General features: G+C 41.2%; 1 protein-coding gene across 3 annotated transcripts in view; it reads right to left on the reverse strand.

The window, feature by feature from the left end:
* CNTNAP2 (contactin associated protein 2) overlaps positions 1–22,591 on the reverse strand; it is a 2,051,986-nt gene that overhangs the window by 1,062,261 nt on the left and 967,134 nt on the right. For all 3 annotated transcript variants that reach the window (XM_073002555.2, XM_078377431.1, XM_078377432.1), the window contains exon 4: positions 11,333–11,480. In XM_073002555.2, coding sequence (XP_072858656.2) covers positions 11,333–11,480 — 148 coding nt within the window. The remainder of the gene's footprint in view (positions 1–11,332; positions 11,481–22,591) is intronic.

Consider the following 22,591-nt stretch of genomic DNA (forward strand, 5'->3'; position numbering starts at 1 on the left):
CTCTTCTTGACATTTGCCCTAAAGTCATCAATATTGGGTTATGTTCTGCATATGTGTTTGGCAATATTTCAATGTCTTCTACTTGATGTGTGATTTCCACTGATATCCAACAATTGTCTATACTTGACCATGATTTGTGTCTATTAGAGTAAACTGTGTAGTCTCTTCTGTTAGGATGCCTAGTTCTCCATAAATCAATTAAATTTAATTCTTCTGCCATTTCCAGGAACACCTTGGGTATCATATTTCTTGTTCTTTTCTTCCCATTTCCAGTTGCCTTTGACATATCCTTTTCTTTGTTGACTATTGCATTGAGGTCCCCCATAATGCATATTTTCTGTTCTGACCTTTGTATCAATCGATTCTTCAATTGGAGGTAAAATTTATGTGTATCTCTTTCAGTAGCTTATTCTGCCTGGTAAAGGTATTTCCCACATGAATTTTTTTCCAGTTGATTGACTGAACTCCTGCTGGTCTATCCCTGTTTGTTTAGCCAGTTCTTCAGAGATTAGTGTCAGTAAGTCCAATTCTGTTTTCCCCTCTAATTGAACCACATTCTGAACTCGTAGAAAATAAGAGGCTTTTTCCATCTCTAGAGTTAAAAGACATGAATGTATCTTATCTCTTTCATTTTTAATATCCTGTATATCTTGTTCTGCTTTTGTGAGTCTGCATTCAACTTTCTCCACTGTCTGTATAAATGCATCTAGCTTCTGATTAGTGTTTTCAGTTCGTGCTTTAACCTCTGCTTTAACCTCTGCTCTTAATTCTTGCACCTGCTCCAACCATTGTTTGACGATATTTGTTTGCATTTCCTGCATTGCATTTTTAAAAGGGTCTTGACTCATTAGCTTAACCACATTTCCAGTTTGCCTGGAAGAATCCTCTTTTTTCAATGATCTGGTATTCATCTTGCTCCTTTCAACAACTTCCCTTCCTAGTAAATTAACTATTACTTCTGAAGTATTATCAGAGTACAATTGATCTATTACTCCTCTAAATTTTTACCAAACCCCCAACCCCTTATAAGAAGTTTTAGTGTTGACCATTCAACACAGTCAAAAGCCTTAAATATATCTAATGATAAAATGGTTGCTTTTGTTTTTTTTCCTTTTCTATCTCATATATAATATTCAAAACTCATCTAGTTAAGTTATCCATTGGTCTTCTCTTAATAAAACCACACTGGTATTCCTGAATATAATTTGCTATAAATCTATTCAGTCTATTTGCTAATATAGCAGTAAAAATCTTAGCATCTTGGTTTGTTAGAGATATGAGTCTAAAGATCCCACATCTCTTTGATCCTTGTTGGATTCTGGAATAAGAATAGTTAATGAATGCTTCCAAGAAGCAGGCATTGTTTCTCCTTCCATTATTTTGTTATAAAACATTTTTAACTTAGGTATCAAAATAGACCCAATCCATCAGGGCCTGGTGTTTTACCATTTTTCAACTTATTAATAACTTTGGCAATTTCTTGTTCATTAATCTCTTCTTCTAATATTCTTTTATCATCTTCCAATAATTTGATTTTTAAATTCTCAGTTATATAATTTTCTATATTCTCTTTCATTACATTATTTCCTTTATATAATTTCTGAAAAAAATTCATGAAAAATCTTCAATTTATCTTTCATTATATTACAACTCTTACCTGTTCTATCTTTAATTATCCCAATTGTTTTCACTCTTCTATTTTTACACATTCTAGCTAATAATTTTGAATTGTTATTATTAAATTCAAAAAATGTCTTTTTAAATATATCGAATCTCTCTGAACTTTCTCTATTTCTACATTATCTAATTCCTTTCTCTTAGCCTGAATTTCTACCAAAATTCTTCTATCTCTTTCTAAAAAAATCTATTTTCTAAATTTTTCAAATCTTCTTCCAACTTTTTTAGATTTCTCTCCTTAATTTTTTTAATTTATAGGATTCCCTTTTGTTATTGCTCTTGAAATTGCTTTCATCGTGTCCCACAACAGGCCTAATTTAGTACCTCCTGCTTTGTTTATTGTCCATAATTCTAACCATTCCTTCTTTATCTTTTCTATTACCTCTGGGTACTGTAAAATATTATTATCCATTCTCCACCTTTTAGAGTCATTATAATCTTCTTTTACTTCAATCTCTATTAACATCAAAGCATGATCTGTTATTTTAATAGAATTAATTTCAGTATTAGCTATCTTAGAAATTAAGTCTTGAGATGTGACTATATAATCTATTCTAGTAACTATTATGTACTGTTGAAAAATAAGTATATCTTCTGTCATCACCTTTCAATTCTCTCAAAATAGCCTTCAATTGGTTATTTCTTACCTTCTTGCTCAATATTGCATTTCTTTGATAAATATCATTCCGACCATAAATTTTTTTTATCTTTTATCTTGTCCATAATCATATTAAACTCTCCTGCCATAATAACATAACCTTTCTTAACCATTTCCATTTCTTTAAAAACCGGATCATAAAATTCTCCTTGTTTATTATTAGGTGTATAAACATTAACGAAAGTATATTCTTCCAATCCCATATTACCTTGTATTATTATATATCTATCATTACAATCTTTTACTACCTTTTCCACTTTAAATTCACAGTTTTTAAAAGTTATAATTGCTACACCTCTGGATTTACAAGTTCCAAACTCTTTTTTCATATATGTCTATATTGTTCATCTTTAATTCATTGACTCCATTTTCTGATTGATGTGTCTCTTGCAGAAAGACAATGTCCACCTTGTTTTTCTTCAATAGTGCTTCTTTTCTACTTTTCACTGTTGATCCCAGGCCTTCCACGTTTAAAGTTGCAAGTCTTATTTTTTTTACCATGTAAATTCAAAATTTCTCTTTCCAATAGATCCCGTGTGCATCCCTTCCTCCCACCAAACTAACAAAAATAAACTAAAACTTAAACTTAAACTAGCAACACCCAATAATTGAGCACTGTCAACCTTGTGAACATATAACTTTTCAACCACTCCACCATAGTCCCACACCATGACCACTGGTGTGGGCAAAAGGTGTGGGGTCACCACTGCCATCTGGCGGAACTACAACCAGAAACTTGCATCCAAACTTTTTATCCCTGTGGGATTATTTCACTGTGGTCAACAATGAGCCATGGCTGGCACACTGCAATGCCTGGCTTGTGGTGGTCAAGAAGGGATAAGACCCCAGACATGTGCCCTCCACTGCCCTCTGTCATCTGGAAAGGCACCACCCAAGGCTCCTATCTGGGGAAAGCTGTTTGTCACCACCATCTGGGGAGCTACTCCAGGGGGAGAAATGGGGAGGTAGAAGAAGGTGCCTCCTTCCAAAAGGGAATCCACAGTGGTTGCTGGAGCATGAAGCAGGTCACAGTCCATAAAGTGGCACCCATTAGGTCTAAAATAACCGTTAGCCAGCAGTCGAAGGGCAAGGCACAGTAGGTGGGTAGTCGTTGCTGAAACAATTGCCCTGCTTGGACTTCCATTGTCCACTGTGGAAGCCCTGGCCTTCTGCTAGTTGGTGCATTTTTTCACCCCCTGGTACAAGTTCTAGTGTGCTGCACTTGCTCTATGATTCTGTGGGGGAGGTGGTCTATGACCAGCTTTCACAGGCACGGGGGCATAAAGTGCACTTCATGGCAGACCTGTGGAGTTTTGGTCAGCATGACTACTTCTCGCTTATGGCCCACTGGTGGCAGCTGGATGACCTGATGAGTGGCAGGGCATTGGTGACAGGGCTGGAGGGGGAGGCCTTTGTCCTGCCCCCAGGCTACAGGTCCATTCTGCTGCAGGTGCAGTACATGGAGGCTCAGGTGATGGGGAGGAATGCCGCAGATGAGTTCCTGTCTGTGCTGCATCAGTGGGCACCAGAGGGGGGGTCATCCATGGCCACATGGTCACAGATGCAGGGCGGAATATCTTGATGGCATTGAATGTGGCAGCCTTTGAGGGCATTGTGCACATGGTGCACAAATTACAACTACTAGTGTATAATGTCATTGGCCTGGGCAGCCACATCAAGCCCGAGTGGGATCCAGGGACCCAGGAGATGCGGGCACTCCTGAAGCAATGCTGCTATCTGGTGGGTCACTACTCCTGCAGTCTGAAATCTCCCCATCACCTGCAAGGGAGGCAAGAAGAGTTGTGTCAGGAGACACATGTTCTTCTGATGGATCTGCCCTCCAGGTGGAACTCCCCCTACACCATGGTGTCCCACCTGGTGAAGTAGAAGGCTGTTTTGGAGAACATCATGTCCTCCATGCCCATTCTGTCCCAGGGGAAGAGAGGTGGACATCAGTGCCCCGGATTGGCTGGCCCTTTCTCAGGCTCAAGGCCTCCCAGGAAACCACTGATATCTTGTGTGGCTACACAAGATATCCCGCTTATTCATGGCCTTTATTGGTCCCTGGAGTCTGCTGTGGCATCAGGATCCCCCCTCCTTCCACAGACCAGGTCTTTGGTGAAGATATATCAGGCAGGCATGCAGAAGTGACTCCATCCTGTCTGCAAGGACAGAGCTTACCACATGGCCTGCCTGTGTGGTCCTCAAATCAAGGGCAGCTTGACAGCATACACCTCGGAGCTCAAGGAGTGGAGAATGGAGGTCTTCACTGAGGTCCACAGGGCACTGGGTGCACAACATTTGTGTGGGGAGCTGGGAATGCCAGGGCACAAGACAGAGGAGGCAAAGGGTGGTTTGCTGGACCTTCAGGATGGAACATCACTGGAGCTCTATGGTGACCTGGACAGTTGCAGTTTAAGACAGACAGACAGCAGAGGAAGACCCAGCAGAGACAATGGTGCAGGGGTATGTTGCTGAGCCCCCCAGTTAGATTCCCTCCATTTCTGGGAGATGAAAGTAGTCATATGTCCAGAGCTGTCCAATCTGACCATCAACCTCCTTTCCACCACCCCAGCATCCAGAGCAGGCACATGTTCTCCCATCTTGGAGTCATGCACCTACCATGCCACTCGTGTTTGGAACCCATAAGTGTGGAGAGACTGTTGTTCATCCAGGTGAATCTTCCCTTAGAGTCATAGAGCTGGAAAAGACCACTGAGGCCATCCAGTCCATCCCCCCACAATGGGGGAATAGCCAAAGTACTCCCAACAGATGGCCATCCAGCCTCTGCTTAAAAACCTCCAAAGGAGAATCCACCACCCTTTGAGGCAGCACATTCCACTGCCGACCAACTCTGACTGTCAGGAAGTTCTTCCTAAAATACAGATGGAATCTCTTTTCATGTAGTTTGAAACCATTGCTCCATATCCTAGTCTCTGGAGCCCTGGAAAACAAACCTGCCCCCTCCTCAACATGACATCCTTTCAAATATTTAGACAGGGCTATCATGTCCCCTCTCAATCTTCTTTTTGTAAGGCTAAACATTCCCAACTCCCTTAGCTGCTCTTCGTAGGACATTGCTTCCAGACCTTTAACCATTTTAGTCGCCCTCCTCTGGACACGTTCCAGGTTGTCAACTGGGCACAATACTCCAGGTGAGGTTTGACCAAAGCAGAATAGAGTGGTACTATCACTTCTCTTGATCTAGACACTATACTCCTGTTGATGCAACCAAGAATTGCATTGGCTTTCCTGGCAGCTGCATCACACTGCTGACTCATGTTCAGTTTGTGGTCTACCAAGGCTCCTAGATCACAGGTACTGTTGTCTAGCCAGGTGTCTTCCATCCTATATCTGTGCAGTTCATTTTTTTCTGCCTAGGTGTAGGACCTTACATTTTTCCCAATTGAAATTCATTTTGTTGGTTTTGGCCCATGACTATTATCTGTCAAGGTCGTTTTGAATTTTAATCCTGTCCTCTGGGGAATTAGCAACCCCTCCCAATTTGGTATCATCTGCAAATTTAATCAACATGCTCTCAATTCCTTCATCGAAGTCATTGATAAAGATGTTGAAGATGTTGAAGACCCAGAACAGAACCCTGGGGCACCCCACTAATCACCTCTTTCCAGGACTAAGGGGAGCCATTTCTGATCACCCTTTGGGTTCGGTCAGTCAACCAATTACAAAACCACCAAACAGTAGAACTATATCCCACATTCTACTACCTTCTTTGCAAGAATATTGTGAGGAACCTTGTTGAAGGCCTTACTGAAATCAAGATATGCTATATCCACAGCATTCCCTTCATCCACCAGGCCTGTAACTCTATCAAAAAAGAGATCAAATTAGTCTAGCATGATTTGTTTTTGAGAAACCCATGTTGACAGCATTGCTTTCTAAGTAATTACAAACTATCTGTTTAATGATCTTCTCTAGAATTTTTCCAGGAATAATTATTTAGGTCTCCCCCCCCCCTTTTGAAGATAGGTACAACATTTGCCCTCCTCCAATCTGTGGGGACTTCCCCTGTTCTCCAAGAATTCTCAAAGATTATTGCCAATGGTTCTGAAATTGTATTCTCTGAAATTGCTTCTGCCAGTTCTTTTAATATCCTTGGATGTAATTCGTCTGGCCCAGGAGATTTAAACTCATCCAAGCTAGCCAGGTAATCCTGTACTACTTCTTTACTTATTCTGTGCTGCATTTCCCCCACTACATCATCTGCAAACTGAGGGGGGAAAAGATGTTGAATAGTTCTGCCTTTTCCCTGTTCCCTGTTAATAATTGGCCATCATCACCATGCAGAGACCCTATCGTTTCCTTCTTTTTCCTTTTACTGCTGACATAACTTTAAAAAATCCCTTTTTATTATCTTTAATTTCTCTAGCAAGCCTAAGTTCATGCTGTGCTTTAGCTTTTCTTACCACTACCCTTACATGTACTGGCTATTCCCTTGTATTCCTCGTTGGTGCTTTCCCCATTTTTCCATTTCTTGTACATTTTTTTTTACACTTAGCTGAATTGAAAGTTCTTTAGTCAACCATTCTGGTTTCTTTAGACATCTCCCATTTTTCCTTCTTGTTGGAACAGCTCGTTTTGTTTGTTTCCCATGCTCTGTGCATTGGTGTAGAGACATTTAAGACTATGTGTTCTTCCTACAAGCCCTTTACTAAAGTTCTTTTTCCTCCCACTGTTGGGCTGCCATACTACTTGCCCTACTCTTTCTACAATGTTTTGGCTATTCACCACAGCCCTTTCTGGGTTCCTATCCTCAAGAAAATTGTCACCCTTCTCTTGAGAATTCAATTTAAAGCCCTTATTATCAGATTAGTGAGCCTGTGAGCAAAAACATTCCTTCCAGCAGTACTAAGGTGCACCCCATCCCTTCCCAGTAGACCATCTGCATGGAAATGCAAACCATGGTCAAAGAAACCAAAGTGTTCCTGGTGGCACCATCAGCAGAGCCAGGTATTCACCTCTGTTATTCTTCTCTCCCTTTGTAGGCCACATCCTTCAAGAGGGAGGAGAGATGAAATAATGACCTGCATCCCCAGGTCCTTCAGTTTCCTATCCATATCTTCATAATCCTTTGTGATATTCTGAAAAGTGTGTTTTGCAGTATCATTGGTCCCCACGTGGACCAAAAGGAAGAGGTAAGAGTCAGTGGGCTTGATGAGTCTTGTCAGTCTCTCTGTTATATCGCAAATTTTGGCTCCAGGTAGACAGTACATCTCTCGGTTCATCTTGTCAGGCTTGCACATTATTGAGTTTCCCCTTGTTGAACCCAAAGAGGTAGGGTCCCAATGACGGTCTCTCTGCTACCACACTGCCTGCCTGCCTGAGGCCCCACTAGTTCACTATACCATCTGCCTGCCTGTCTCCCTGCCTGTCCAACTGTCTGCCTGTCTGTCAGCCTTCCTAGGCCAAAACCTGCACTCAAAGCCTATTTCTTGTCTCCTCGGACCAAATTCTGAAGTCAAGCAGCGTATTTCTGGCCTCCTCAGGACAAACTTGCATTTAATACCACCAATGTAAAAAAGAAGACTGCCTGTCCCAATGTCCCTCCCCATGCTACCCCAAGAAGAATCTGATTGGTACCTGAGGTCCCTGAATTCTATATTTGTGGCAGGGCTATACCAAACCTGGAGGCCCAATGCCTTGGTGAAATGAGCAGACCCTACCTGGAAGCCCAACGTCTTGGTGGCAGGTTGGTACCCTACCTGGAAGTCTAATGCCACATTTTAGGTATGTAATTAGTTCTTTTGGAAGGCTTGTGTTCAGTGCCTTCTTGTGGCAAAACCAACCTTGATAAACACCTTAGTGCCAGGTTTTCTCCTCTGCCTGCTATTCCAATGAATCTCACACTCTCTGTCCCACATGCATGTTGCAGACTGCTGTCACTGTGCCACCAATGTGAAAAGGAAGCCTGATTCCCCCAATGTCTTTCCCCACACTATCCTAAGAATAATCATATTGATACCTGAGATGCCTGAATCCCACATCTTGGAAGATTTTGCCTGTCAGCCAGAAACGATCAGCCACTGAAACACCCTGAAGACCTCATATTGGCCAAGATGCCAAACACCTCTAATCCAGCTGGACATGAAACCCTACCTCAATGCCAAAGACCTCAGTCCCTGTTGGGGGCCCATGTTACCAGAATGCTAAACGTCTCTGATCCTGCTGGGAGAAAACTCCCACTCGACTCCAAATGCCTCTGATGCCACTTAGGACAAACCCTGCCAAGATGCCAAACGCCTCTGATGCTGCTGGGGACAAAACTTACATTGATGCCAAACACCTCCCTGCCTCCTTGGGGCAAACCCTGCCAAGATGCCAAACACCTCTGAAGCTGCAAGAGGCAATCCCTACCTTGATGCCAAGTGCCTCAGTGCCTGCTGGTGGTCCATGAGAAATGTCTCTGATCCTGTTTGGGGCAAATTCCGTCAAGATGCCAAATGCCTCTGATCCTGCTTGGGACACAACCCTAACTAGATGCCAAATGCCTCTGATGCTGCTAGGGGCAAACCCTGCTAAGATGTCAAATGCTTCTGATGTTGTTGGGGGCAAATCCTACCTTGATGCCGCCTCTGATCCTGCTGGAGGCAAACCCTGCCTAGATGCCAAATGCATCAGTGTCTGATGTAGGCTCAAGCTACCAATATGCCAAATGTTTCTGATCCTACTGGGAGCAAAGCCTACCTTGATCCCAAATTACTGTGGTGCTATTTGTGACAAACCCTGCTAATATGTCAAGCACCTCTGATCCTACCTGGGGCAAAACCTGCCAACATGACAAATACGCCTCTGGTCCTGCTGGGGCAACCCCTTCCTTGATCCCAAATCCCTCTAATGCTGTTTTGGACAATGAAGGATAATGTAAAATGCCTCTGATCCTGCTTGGGGAAAACCCTGCCAAGATGTCAAATGTCTCTGGTGCTGCTGGAGGTAAACCCTACCTCAGTGTGAAACACCTCTTTGCCTGCTGGGGGCCTATGCTGCCTAAATGCCAAACATCTCAGTGCTTGCTGGTGGCCAATGCTGCCAATATGCCAAACACCTCTGATTTTACTGGGAACAAAGTCTACCTTGATGCCAGATGTTGCTAATGCTGCTTGGGACAAAAACCTACCTTGATGCCAAATGTCTCTGACCCTGCTGGAGGCAAATCCTACCCACATGTAAAATGCCTCAGTGCCTGGGACCAATGCTGCCAATATTCCAAACACCTCTGATCCTACTTGGGGCAAAACCCTGCCAAGATGATGATGATGATGATAACAACAACCTTTGTTGTCAATGCACAACATATGTGCAGTGAAATTAAATAAGCCTCCATTGGTACAACCACACAAAGCACACAAAGATGCCAAATGCCTCTGATCCGGCTGGGGGCAAACCCTACGTATATGCCTAACCCCTCAGTGGCTGCTGAGGGCACACCCTACTTGAATGTCAAACGCCTCAGTGCCTGCTGGTGGCCCATTCTGCCAATATGCCAAACACCTCTGATGCTGCTAGGGGCAAACCCTACCTCAATGCTAAACACCTCTGATGCTACTGGGTGCAAACACAACCTTAATGCCAAATGCTTATGATGCTGCTGGGAACAAACCCTGCCAAGATGCCAAACATCTATAAACTGCTGGTGGCAAACCCCACTTCGATTGCAAATGCCTCAGTGGCTGCTGGGGGCAAACCAAACTATCTAAATGCCATCCTCTTCTGTGCATGGTGGCAAACTTTGCCAGCTGGCTCTGTTACTTTCATGGGGGGACCCACTTTGTGGGTGAACAACTTAGATGTCCAAAACCCAATCTTCACCAAAATTGTAAGGCCTTTAGCCACCCCGAGTAGACATGGTCTAGAGGGGCGGGGTATAAATTTAATAAATAAATAAATAAAATAAATAAAGATCTACAAAGCTTCTGTGTGATTTTGGATTATCTATATTCCAGGGTGGAATTTTCCTAGGGTGCCCAGAACCCAAACTTCACCAAACATGCAGGGCTTATAGAAAAGAGTCTGAGGAAGCCTCTCTGTGAATTAGGTGACTCTAGGTGCCTGGGGACCAATTTTATAACATTTTAAGTTTAAGACAAATCAACAAATTAATTCATTGATTCCTCCAGGAATATTTGTAAATTTGTATTCGTCAATTTGGCCACCTTGATGAATTACGAATCATGATGAATCACCATTTTCAAAAAATTGTCTCCATCTCTAGTCAGCATCATATTTGAGTTTGCACAGTGTAAATCCTGAATTGCAAAAGTGGTGCGTGTGTGTTTGGCGGCTGTATGTCACATGCTGAAACATATGCATTTGAGTCAGCATTCTGTTGCACACTTGGACAGCCTAAAAATTATTAAGAATGCTTTCACAATGTTTCTTGTTCACATATTTTGCAGTAGGATCCTGTTCTTCTTGTGCTACTATGAATTAGAATATGTGGGCTACACATATTAGAGCTTTCCCTTCACTTAGCACTACAACATGTTTCCAGAAAAAACACAATACAAAGGAAGAAATGGGGTAGCAAATCTAATGGCAGCAAATGTGGGAGGGGAAAAATAGTAATAAATGCCTTGAGATCACTCATCGAAGTCCAATCTCCTATGAATAAGTTTTTTACTATTTTCTCTTCAAAATCAGCAGAAACTATCTTCAGACTATCCTCACCTATGTTGTCCAATTTCTTATCAATCTGAGTTATTTTCTGAGGATAAGTTCTACAAACTACCTTCCCACTTCCCAATTTTGACTTATAATAATGGGGTATAATTTCTCCAAGCTCTAAGACAGATCCACGACTGGGGCCCAGTAACACATTCAGTTGAACTGCATAGGGACTTTTTTTAGCCTACTGAACTTGAAGTCTTGGCATCCAGATTGTAATTGTTTTGACAAACCTAAGCTAAAGTACTACATTATATAAGGAAATCTTCAGAAAGGCAGAAACAGAGGAACATACAAGAAGCTAGAAGAACTTACAATAAGAGCAGCCATAGATCTCAATCCTCAGCCCAATCTGACCTTCTTCACTCCAATCCAGAGGAACTATCCGAACATAGCGAGCAACAACTGGATGCTGTAAATCATGCCGCACCACAGTATCCGAATTTATATTTCCAGCAAATGCCTATGAGAAAACACAACAAAATATATTTAATACGTTTAGTATAAGGGCTGTTTAAACATATCAGTTCCCCACTGTGCCTCCATGACAAGGACTGAACTTGATTATCCATAGGTTCCCCTCCAGCTTTGTAGTCCTAAGAATATTAAGAAATCTGCATACTATGCACACAAAAGAACATCTGTAGGGGAGAAGTGTTTTGTGGTGCTTCTCAGACATGTATTTTTAGTGTAGCATTAGTTGTAAGAAATGAATCTGGGTTTTATTCAGTCAATCAGTCAGTCAGTCAGTCAACCATTCTTGCATTTTAATGTCTCTTAGTGGTGGTTTCACAGGAGATTTCTTGTAACTTACTGTTTTTGTACTAACACAGCATTTGAGCTGGTAGAAAGCAAGTAGGTAGGTTTGTAAACCTTAGCACTGCATCCATCCCCTAAAGAAATAGCAGCCTCTATAGTCTACCTTACTCCACACAACCTGCTCATGCAAATCAAATCAAAAGAACTTATTTTGGTTGATGCTCCAATAAGTAGAAGAATCAACAAACTATAGTTGTGCTGTTCACAAAAGGGAAAAAGTGAACTGAAATATTAAATCTTCTGTTTGTGTTGGTAAATTCTACACATCAGTTCACATCATCATATCTTTACATGACAGGTCCAGCAGAATTTGTTGACTCCAGCAGTAGCCCAGTTGTTCTTGACTCTCACAATGTTCTTCATAAGCTCTGATAAGCAATACATTATTGTATTGCTAGAGTGGTCCTATGTGATTCAGATAGGCAGGATATAAATTAAATAAATAAAAAATAAAATAAAATAAATTATGTGGCCTACAAGGATGTCCAGTTACACACGTTTTTTTCACATTTTGCACCTCTTTGGTAGCCGTTCTAGACCTTTCACACACCCATTTACTCCACCACAAACCAATCCACAGCTTCAAGTTTCATAATTTTTTAAATGGGAAATGGTTATTTTATTTAACTGCAATGATCTTTGAATATGTTCTTCTGCTAATGCTTATGCAATATAAACTGATTTCTAATGACACTCTATTTTTCTAATAAAAATTAATATTAAAAATTCTTACAAAGGGACTGGTCTCTTGAACAGCAGGGTCTGGCTAAATCTAGGAGTGGAGAGGGCCACAAACTAGCTGTCATTTAATAGTCCTACCTAACTGAGCTGTTGTGAGTTCTAAGGAATCACAAAGTCCATGTGCCTGTACTTACAAAGTACTGAGTAAGTGCAAAGTGTTCTTTTTATGTCAGACTTTTTCAAAGGGCTTATGCTACACACTGCTGAGGTCTTGGGACTAGCCCCAGCGCAAAGGTGGTAGATAAGTGCCAATCAAACTCTCTGGCTGAATGCCCAGTGGCCCTTTAGGGGGTCTGGTGCATCACACTCAGCCACCCACCCAGTAGTAAGAATGAGAGCGGTGCAGGTGGTTTTTTTGCCCATCTTATTCTTACTTACAAGGGCAGTCAGGGACATTAATGTTAGGTAAGCACATTTAAAATAGTCATGACTGTGGAAAACAGGATAGGTTCAGGTGAGTTCTATGGGGGCACCCAATGAGTGCAAGACATCCCTAGTCTCAGAATTGCATTAACAGAGGTGTAGCAGAGGGCAGGGGAAGCAGAGGGGCCCCAGGATCTTGAGGCTCGGGTGGTTGGCGGCCTTGGGGATGGCCAAAAGTGTGCTGTACAATAGGACAGTGTGCTTGCGGAATAGGAACTCACTGGGTAGAAGTCTGGACTGGAAGGTCAGAGTTTGCTTCGGTTCCAGATCTGTTTGTACTATGGTAGGCCCCCTTCTGAAAGGGGACGTTTGAGTTTTAAAGAGTTAATAAAGTTGTGGCCCTAGTTTAACCCCATTCTTCTGTGTCTCATCTCATTATTCCAGGCTGGGCAGGCAAAGGCAAAAGCTTACAAAAAAGCATTTATTTAAAAAATATACATGAAAGTATATTAACACTTCTATGTGTGGGGAAAAACAATCTATACCAAATTGGGATGAGGTGAGCTTCAAAGTGGAGATATTTTATAAGATCAGACTTGACAATGTGTCCATTTATGTGTTACTCTGTCCACATGACTCTGCTTTATCCCATTTTTACATTAATGTGACTATAAAAGAAATCACATACACAATCTTTTCATTTAAATAAGTAATTTATCTCAAAATACACTTTATACATGTACTGTATTTTCTGTCTTGCATTGGGAACATTCCTGAAATACAAAAGCGAGCAAATAATTAAGTTCTGATTCACATTTTAGGGGGATCAGGTCTGTCGGAGTGGAATTCATGAAGACCAAATTCCTTCCCAACCCATAATCAGCCCCCTACTCCAGCTGTCAATTTATGTCCCTAGCATATTGCTGAAACTATTTTATAATGACTCCAGCACCCATTAAGGCCAACAATGATGATATAATAATGCAAAAGAGTTTTACTGCAATTAATGAAAGTGCAGTGGAATCATTAACAGCTGATAAATCATTGTCACGATCCTCATGTCGCCCCGATTGTTTCACCAAACTAAGAGCTCATGCTACGTGTCCTTCACCTGCCACCAGTCGATTACATCAACATTGTTTAATATTAATAATATAGGTCCAGGCAATGTGTCATTTTTTTAAAAAAAGAACCAAACAGAAATTATTGTTACAGATGATAGTTCAAGCAATGTTGTTAACTCTTAACAAACATCCTCCTTCATCCACTCTCAACCACCACTCTCCCACCCAAACTCCTAAACTCTCAATCTCCCTCAACTCAAACTCCTCCTCCTGCTGCTGAGTCTCATATCTCGTGACTCTGCTCCTCCAGCATTCCCATTGGTCTATGGAGATATCACATTACTATTCATGACCTGGGCAGATGCCACAATTATTTTCTGAGAACTATGGTCAATTAGGCAGTTTCATACAGGAACTGTAGCACTTCAGTCTCTCACTGGCAGATGACTCAATGCAGTTTGATGCAACCAAAGATGTCAGTGGATTCAACTGAACTTGCTTCCAAGAAGAAGCCCAATGTTACAATCTATGGCAATATTTCCCAAACCTGAGTTGCCAAAAACTATAGTCCACAGAACTGGAAATTTCTGGGAGTTCACTGCAATATTATTCTATGTTTATAGGCAAGAGATACTGAACATCCTTCACAATATTGTGTTGTGTTTCTCTCAGTCCTTCTTACATTCTCATTGCATACTTGGTTTGTGTTGGGTAGTGAGGCATAGGTTTTTTTTTCTTTTCACAATTGAACTTGTGCATATTTTTCACATTTTAAAAATATTTTAAAATATATTTTAAGCATTTCCAATGTATACATTTTTGTACACATTGTCCCACTGTTTGTGTTTATGTGGATTTCAATTGTGATTTAATTTTAGTAATTAACACTTTAGAAAACTTACATATCTGTTGTCTTCATTTTCCTAAAACACTGTAAATTTTTGCAGGATGATTTTCAGACAGTTTGTCACTGTTCTATGATACTTGCCAACAGCAATGGCCATTGCACTGTTTTTCTTTTCTCTCTTATGTTTTCTTCTCTGTTGCAACTTGCAAGCGATAGCAGTAGCAGTGACAGTGGTAGCAATTTCTGTTTTGTTCATTTACAAAATGTGTAAAATTCATACAGGGGATTTGGGAGGGCACACCATTTTATTGATTGATTGATTGATTGATTAAATTTATTCCCCACCCATCTAGACCAAAGTCTACTTTTTAAAAGAAAAAACACATAATAAGGCTCATCCAGTTACAAAATGAAAGGCATGAACCAGCAAGGCAAAAAACAAAACAAAACAGAAAACAACAACAATGAGCTCAAACTTTAAAGTGCTTAGAGGGGAAAAAAACTGAGAAATGTTTTGTTGCTTTTTGCAGTGCCAAATAAAATTCTCATCTTCTTTGGGAAGGCAAATTTTAAAGTTGGTGCACAACCTCAGAGAAAGCTAGCTGCTTTCTAAATTTGCTTTGTAACTCTCATATGGATATTACCTTGAGAACAGGAAATTTTAATGCACAATTAAGATAATATGACAGAAAGTGTTCCTTTGGCCAGAATATTATTGGTACTGCAACTGAAGGAGATGCACTGAATCAGTGGGGTTTGCAAAAGTGTTGACTTATTCAACAATTGATTCAATGAATCTACTCCAGGAGCAACTAGTACTAGGATTTAAGTGTTTGTCTTTAAAGTTGGTAAACAGCACATTGAAATAGGCAGCTATTGCAATTAATGAAAAAATGTATAATACAGCTCAAGTGAGATAATCTACAGTGGGGTCTTGACTTGAGAACTTAATCCATATTGGAAGGCAGTTCTCAAATCAAAAAGTTCGCAGGTCAAATCTGCATTTCCCATAGGAATGCATTGAAAACCATTTGATCCGTATCTGCTCTTTTCCGTCCATAGAAATTAATGGGAAGCTGCTATTCCTCCTTCAACCACTAGAGGGGGATATTTTGTTTCTTTTTTTCTTGGGTCAAGAAAGGTTCAGGGAAGGCAGGGAAAATACAGTCCAGGCAGTACAGTGGACCCTTGACTTACAGAATTAATCCGTATTGGAACGGTGGCTGCAGGTCAAAAAGTCTGTAGGTCAAGTCTCCATTGAGCTACAGTGCATTGAAAACCAATTAATCCCATAACAGGCTGTTTTTGTTCCATTTTGGTTTTTTTCTGGTCTATAAGTCAAATCTCAGTCTGCAAGTCAAACCTAAATTTTGCGGCCAGAGAAGTCTGTAATTCAAAAAGTCTGTAAGTCAAGCCGTCTGTAAGTCAAGGGTCCACTGTAGTCTGAATTCTAATGGCCAAATTCAGCACTAGCTAAAACTTCCAAAATGTTCTTAAAGACAGTCCCACATAAAATGCATCAGAGGAATCCAAACTGAGAATGAATCATCATGACAATTTTACCGATTTCCAGAAAATACTACAACTGTTGAACCAGTTGATCTAAGATGCATCAAGCCACTAAATCTCTAGTGACAATGATAAATCAAGGAGCATCTCCAATCTCCATACTTTCTCCTTTATGGAGAGTACAAACCCATCCAGAACAGGCTCAACATCAGTTTCTTGAGTCTATCTACTCATACTGTCTCTTGTAGTGTCAGGATTCAGTGTCATTTTATTGTTCCCCATCTATTTATTTACTGACTCCAGAAAGTGGTAGGTAAGGGGAAAATACAGCCTTGCACAATTCTCTTTTTGTACTTAATGTTAATGAGGGTTATGCTCCAAAATGACCCAGACATGCTGTTCTTTTTTGACATTGTGGGAAAATAACAGCAGTCATCACTAAAAGCAAAAACAATGCTCAGTCCACTGGCAAGCTTTCTTCAGTAGTGTGGGCCGCCATTGACTCCTTCCCGGGATATTGCTAGATGCTGTAGTCTCACGAGAGTGACCTGGGAAGGGAGGGGGGAAGGAGTGCAATATTTAAAGGCTGTTCCCCCCTCCCTTTGGCCTCTTCCTTTCTGGCATCAGAAAAGCATCAGACAGAGCCCCGTACCTTGGGCTTATTTTCAACGGTGTCACTCCAATTTCAACAACCTTGTGGTTTTGCTTTTTGGGAAGGAGGGTTTCATCAGCGCCCCCCATGGTTTGCTTCTTGTGCTTCAGCCCTGGATTTCCTGGACTTATAGCACAAACAAAATTTATTTATTGTTCTTTTTAGAGGAGGATAGCAAAGCATCAGGGGGAAAGCCTGGCTGTTAGGGCCGGGCCAGGCAGGGGTCTGGGATGCCCACTAGGTTTGAACCGCTGGTGGATTTAATCATACCTAATGCTTTTTTGAATTAATAGTGGTTTTTATAGTAATTAATTATATTATAGCTATTAATTATTTTTAAAAGACGTAAAAGCAAAGGGACAGTTTAATACTTAATTAGGGCCATGGGCCAAGGCACACAAAGCTGCGATGTGTGTGTGTGCACATCTCCCCCACCAGCAGGAAGGGGCATATAATAATAATAATAATAATAATAATAATAATAATAATAATAATAATAATAATAATAATAATAATAATAATAATAATAATAATAGATTTTATATTCAAGTTTGGAGCAAATTCCTTGTTGATTTTAATGGGGTATCATTTTGGAGGTCTGAGACGAACCTTAAAGCCGAATTCCAGGTCCAGACTGACACGGCAGACTTTCTCAGTTTTGGGATCTATTTTAAGGGCAGGTGGAGTGCTGAACTGTGACCTGGGGAATGGCATCAGTGACAAATTACTAGGGACCTCATATTTTTGGATGCTTTTCCAATAGCATGCGCCCTGTGGCTGTGGGCACACGAATGGGCTAATTCAGTAGTATGCTTCTGGTGTGATAATCAGACAGTTGTTTATATAATAAACAACCTCACTTTGCATTTGGAATGCGTTATGGCACTGGTTTGTGCATTTACATTGCACGCTTTAAGATAGAATGTTGTGATCCAGCCAAGACATATCCCCGGCCTGGATAACAGCTTGGCTGATGCTTCATCCCACCAACAGACCACTCAATTCAGGGAGTTAGATCCATGAGCCAGCGAATTTCCAGAGACACTGCCCCCAGAGGTCTGGCAAATTGTCGTGATGATGTGGAAAGAGCAATAGGTTTGGCCCTGGCCCCGAGGACATGGAAAGTGTACTTGGCAGTGAGTATAGAATTCTAGGAGTTCAGAAACCTAGTGGATTTGGAACTGATTTGGCTGCCTCCGGTGGAACACCTACGACAATTTATAATGTATTTACATAGGAAGGGACTAGCGTCAGGATCCATCCAGGATAGGATGTCAGTGCTAGCATTTCATGCCAGAGTTCAGGGGTATCAGGATTATACTTCTGATTTTTGCATCAGGAAGATGATCAAAGGCTGGAGTAAAGAAAGGGTCGGGTAAAGGATTCCAGGGCACCTATATCCCCAGAGTTGTTTAAAAAGATTTGCCAGCAATGGATTGTCATTTGTAGGGATGAATATAAGGCTGCGTTATTTAGTGCTGCGTTGTTACTGACTTTTTTGGTGCTTTGAGGATTAGCGAGGTGGTAGCTACAGGGAAAGGCATTGTGACGAACATAGCTCTGCAATGGCATAATGTTAGGTTAGAGGACAACACAGTTCGGATTCATATTCAACGATCCAAGGCTGACCACTGTGGTAGAGGTGTCGACGTTGCTTTGGCTACTTGTTCTATAGCAGAGCTATGTCTGGTTAGAGTGATATGTGCATATTTAGAACTAAGCGGGAAGGGCCAGGATTACTTTTTCATTCACAAAGGTGGGTCCCCTTTAACGAACTATCAGTTTTGGAAAATGACAGTTCTGGCATTACACAAGGTGGGAATTCAAAATTTAAAATTTAGTACTCATTCTTTTAGAATTGATGCAGCTTCAACTGCAGCTGCTTTAGGCTTTCATCCCGATGACATTACACCATGAGGGTTTTGGTCGTTGACAGCTTACTGCAGATATGTGCAAGCACTTCCTCATATCTAAGCAGGTGCCTGGTTTTTTTCTGTCATTGCACGTCCAGTACCAATGAGGAGATGGCGACACATCATGATACTTGGCCACAGTTGTGTGTTCTGGGCAGCACGTACGCAGCTAAGTCAGCCTGGGGGAGCAATTTAGGACTCGGCGCTAGAGCCCAAATCGTATGGAAAGGGTTTTGTGCAATGGGGCCAATTTTGTAGAGTGGTCGCATTTGGCATGCAACCCCCAGATGTGTAACTTATACACTTGGGTGGTAACGATCTGGCCAGGCATGGTGTCAAGGGCTTGATATTGGACATCATACATGACCTCAGATGGCTGAGGGAGATGTACCCTGTTCTGAGTATTATTTGGTCTACGGTCACCCCTTAGTTTGTGTGGTGGGGCAAACACCAGGTACAGCAGTTAACACTGCGTGGAGGAGTGTTAAAAGGGAAGTGTGCAGAGCAGTATGCAATGGCCTTGGATCAGTGACTGGTCACTGGGAGATGTGTGCTAATAGGCCTGAGCTTTTCGGCACGATGGAGTGCACCTCTCAGATAGAGGTTTGGAGATATTTCTAGCAAACCTTGAAGGGGCTGCTTCTGGAGCTTGAGAAGCTGGATGGTGGACATGGGACTTAGCTTTCCTAGTCCCTATGCTGTGGTGGGTAGTGCAGATAGAACAGGTTTGGTGGGTCCCCTCGGAACCACAGGTAATGTATAGCTCATCTGACCTCCCAGCACTGTGGATTGTGCAATTACAGTGCTGGGGGGGGAGATGCACTGGGCCGCACCAGAACCAACATTCAACAATGAGTAGGGGGCTAGAGGTCTGGGGCTGGTCAAATTTGGGGCAGCCAGGTTCTCGCTGTCTTCATGACCACAGGAACCTGGGGCTTGGGACTTGCCCATTTGTTTGGTAAGGGGTATGTTCAGATCCCTGTGCAGAACCTGATTGTGCACTATGGCCCGTTCTTATGGAGGGCAATAACAAATATTCAATAAAGAGTGGGCCATGTTTATTCCATAATACTTGTCTTGCATCATTATTCTGGGCTAAGGGGAGATTGAACATTAGTGGAGCATATACAGGGGAAATCTGGCACATTAAATTTGTTTTTTGAGAGGAGGAGAAAAAAAATGAAGGTGTTATTTTCTAGGAACATGTATTTTGAAAATTTTCAGCTCATCTGGGTAGATAGAACTGCTCCATTCTTGTGGTATTTTTTTCTGGATCACTCCTATTGTCCTCACTCTTTCCTTCCAGGGAAACTACTTGCGATATGCTTACTGTTGAAATAGCAAGACACTAGAGCAGTGATGTTGAACCTATGGCACATGTACCACAGCTGGCACGTGAAGCCCTTTCTTCTTGCATGCAACAATCCTTTTGAAGTGGCTGCAGCTGGGATTCCCCCTTTCTCTTGCTATTCTGGGTCCTTCCTGTCTGTCCCCATGATTCCCCCTTTAATTTCCTGTCTGTCCCCATGATTCCCCCTTTCACTTCCTGTCCATCCCCATGATTTCCCCTGAAACTGCCACTTCCTGTTCCAGTACTGGTCTTCTGGGTGGCACGGCAGCCACTGGTTTCTTCCCCACCCCCTCATTTTGGGCACTCGAGCCGAAAAAGGTTTGCCTCCACTGCACTAGAGTATTCTTCCAGAGCTGATTAGTGTCAACATGTGCCGATGCTGAAAGCTCTAAATCCAGTTCTACATTTTGCTATGTGATAACAGCAAAACATTGCACTAGGCTCTGACTCTCAGCATACTTATTGACACATGGATTTAGCTGGAATTAGAATTTTTATGCAGACTCAGGTGGCAGGTATCACAAAATAACGGGGCTGTGTTATTCATGATCATAAACAAGAGAGTGTTTTTACACACTCAGTTTTTGAACACTATGCAAGAACAAAAGCAAACTTCCTTGCATGGGTGAATTATGACATGAGGGAGAAGATTCCGCCAAATGTACTAGCATTTTTCATGGAGTGACATTTTTATCTGGATGAGAATTCAACAATAAAATTCCCACCTGCAGTCTGAATAGTACAATTCAAAATTCAGAGGCATCAAGTTTAATATCACTTTCTGCATGAAATATAGACTGTTTCCAAATGATTTCAAAACTTATTTATTCTATTTATTTAGTCTCATTTACAAGCCACCTTTCAGACATAAGAAGATTCAAGGTGTCAGGTATAAATTGGTTTAGACTGTAATCCTGTGATTACTGCTCTGTGAATGAGAACCTGAAAATAATAGAGTTTTATTTCATGAAACATGCACAAAATAAGGCTGACAAGTTCTGAGCTGCTAAAACGAGGCATATATTATTTTCTCAGGAACAACCCAAAACTGTTAGAACCAAAAGAGTAAAGAACTACTATTAGCACTACTGCTAGACCACCAGCTCACTCTAAGAATTTTTCATATTCTGGATCCACTTCCTTGTGTTGAGATGCTCAGGCTAAAAATCCTGAATCAACAATTGATTAATGAGGTAATGATACCTGCTGTGTTAGAATTTGAAATATTAAGTTTGAAAAGTATTTTGTTTCTGCTAAACATTAGCAATTTGAAGATTATTTTTAACAGTTTAACATTTAAAACTGAAGAAATTGTTGAATTAACATTAATTTATTAATTATTCTTAATTAGTTTTAAATTTCACTAATTAGTTATTCATCATTCTTTGTTAAATCATTATTGAGCATAGATTGGAAGTTTGCTTTATTATGATGCCATGAAGTGAGTCCTAGATTATCATGCCACAAAGAAATTTGTAAGACTGAAATCTTATGTGTATTTGTTCCAGGGAATAAATATGTGTGTTTGTAGCCTTCTGTACACATACAACACATTTCTCTTGCTGCTGAATTTTATTTTATTTTAATTCCTGTAACTGTTTTTAATTCAGTGCATGTTTTACTATGGTAATTTAATTGCAACTTAAAATAACTTTTGTTAGCTAAATCTGTTTTTACCTGGTGTTCTGAACTGAATTCTTCAATTAGAGAAAGGTATATTATAAATAAATATAGTAAATTACACAAGAGGTGACTCTACACGTGGACATCACCAGATAGGCAACAACGAAATCACATTGATTGTATTCTCTGTAGCCAAAGATGGAGAAGCTCTATACTAGGGGTCAGGTAACTTTTTTACATTTTAACCCCCCAAAAGAACTTACAGTGGAGTCTCGACTTGCGTACAACTCCACTTACAAACTTTTCAACCTATGGACTTCTCCGGCCGCAAAGTTTCACTTCGACTTGTGGCCAGAGAATCGACCTACGGACCAAAAAGAAAAAAAAAGCAGGAGAGGCAGGGAAAGTGGGAAATTCGAATTGCTTTCATTCATTTGTTAGCCAGGGAAGAGAGTACAGTGCTGTAGTCTGCTTCCTTGCTCATCCTGGTGGTTAGAGAGAGTCTTCAGCGAGTCTGCCTGGTACTGACTGGTACTGTATTGGCTGGTACTGCCTGGTGCTGCTTGGTACCGGGCTTTTTTTTTAAAAAAATAATTTTTGATTTTTGATGTCTTTTTTTAAGCAAAGAGTCTGCCTGTTCTGGGTGAGTACTATTCTGTACTGTACATTAACTGGGTTTTCTGCAGCTTGCT

Source organism: Pogona vitticeps, chromosome 6 (genome assembly GCF_051106095.1).
Source record: "Pogona vitticeps strain Pit_001003342236 chromosome 6, PviZW2.1, whole genome shotgun sequence".
Taxonomy (NCBI): Eukaryota; Metazoa; Chordata; class Lepidosauria; order Squamata; family Agamidae; genus Pogona; species Pogona vitticeps.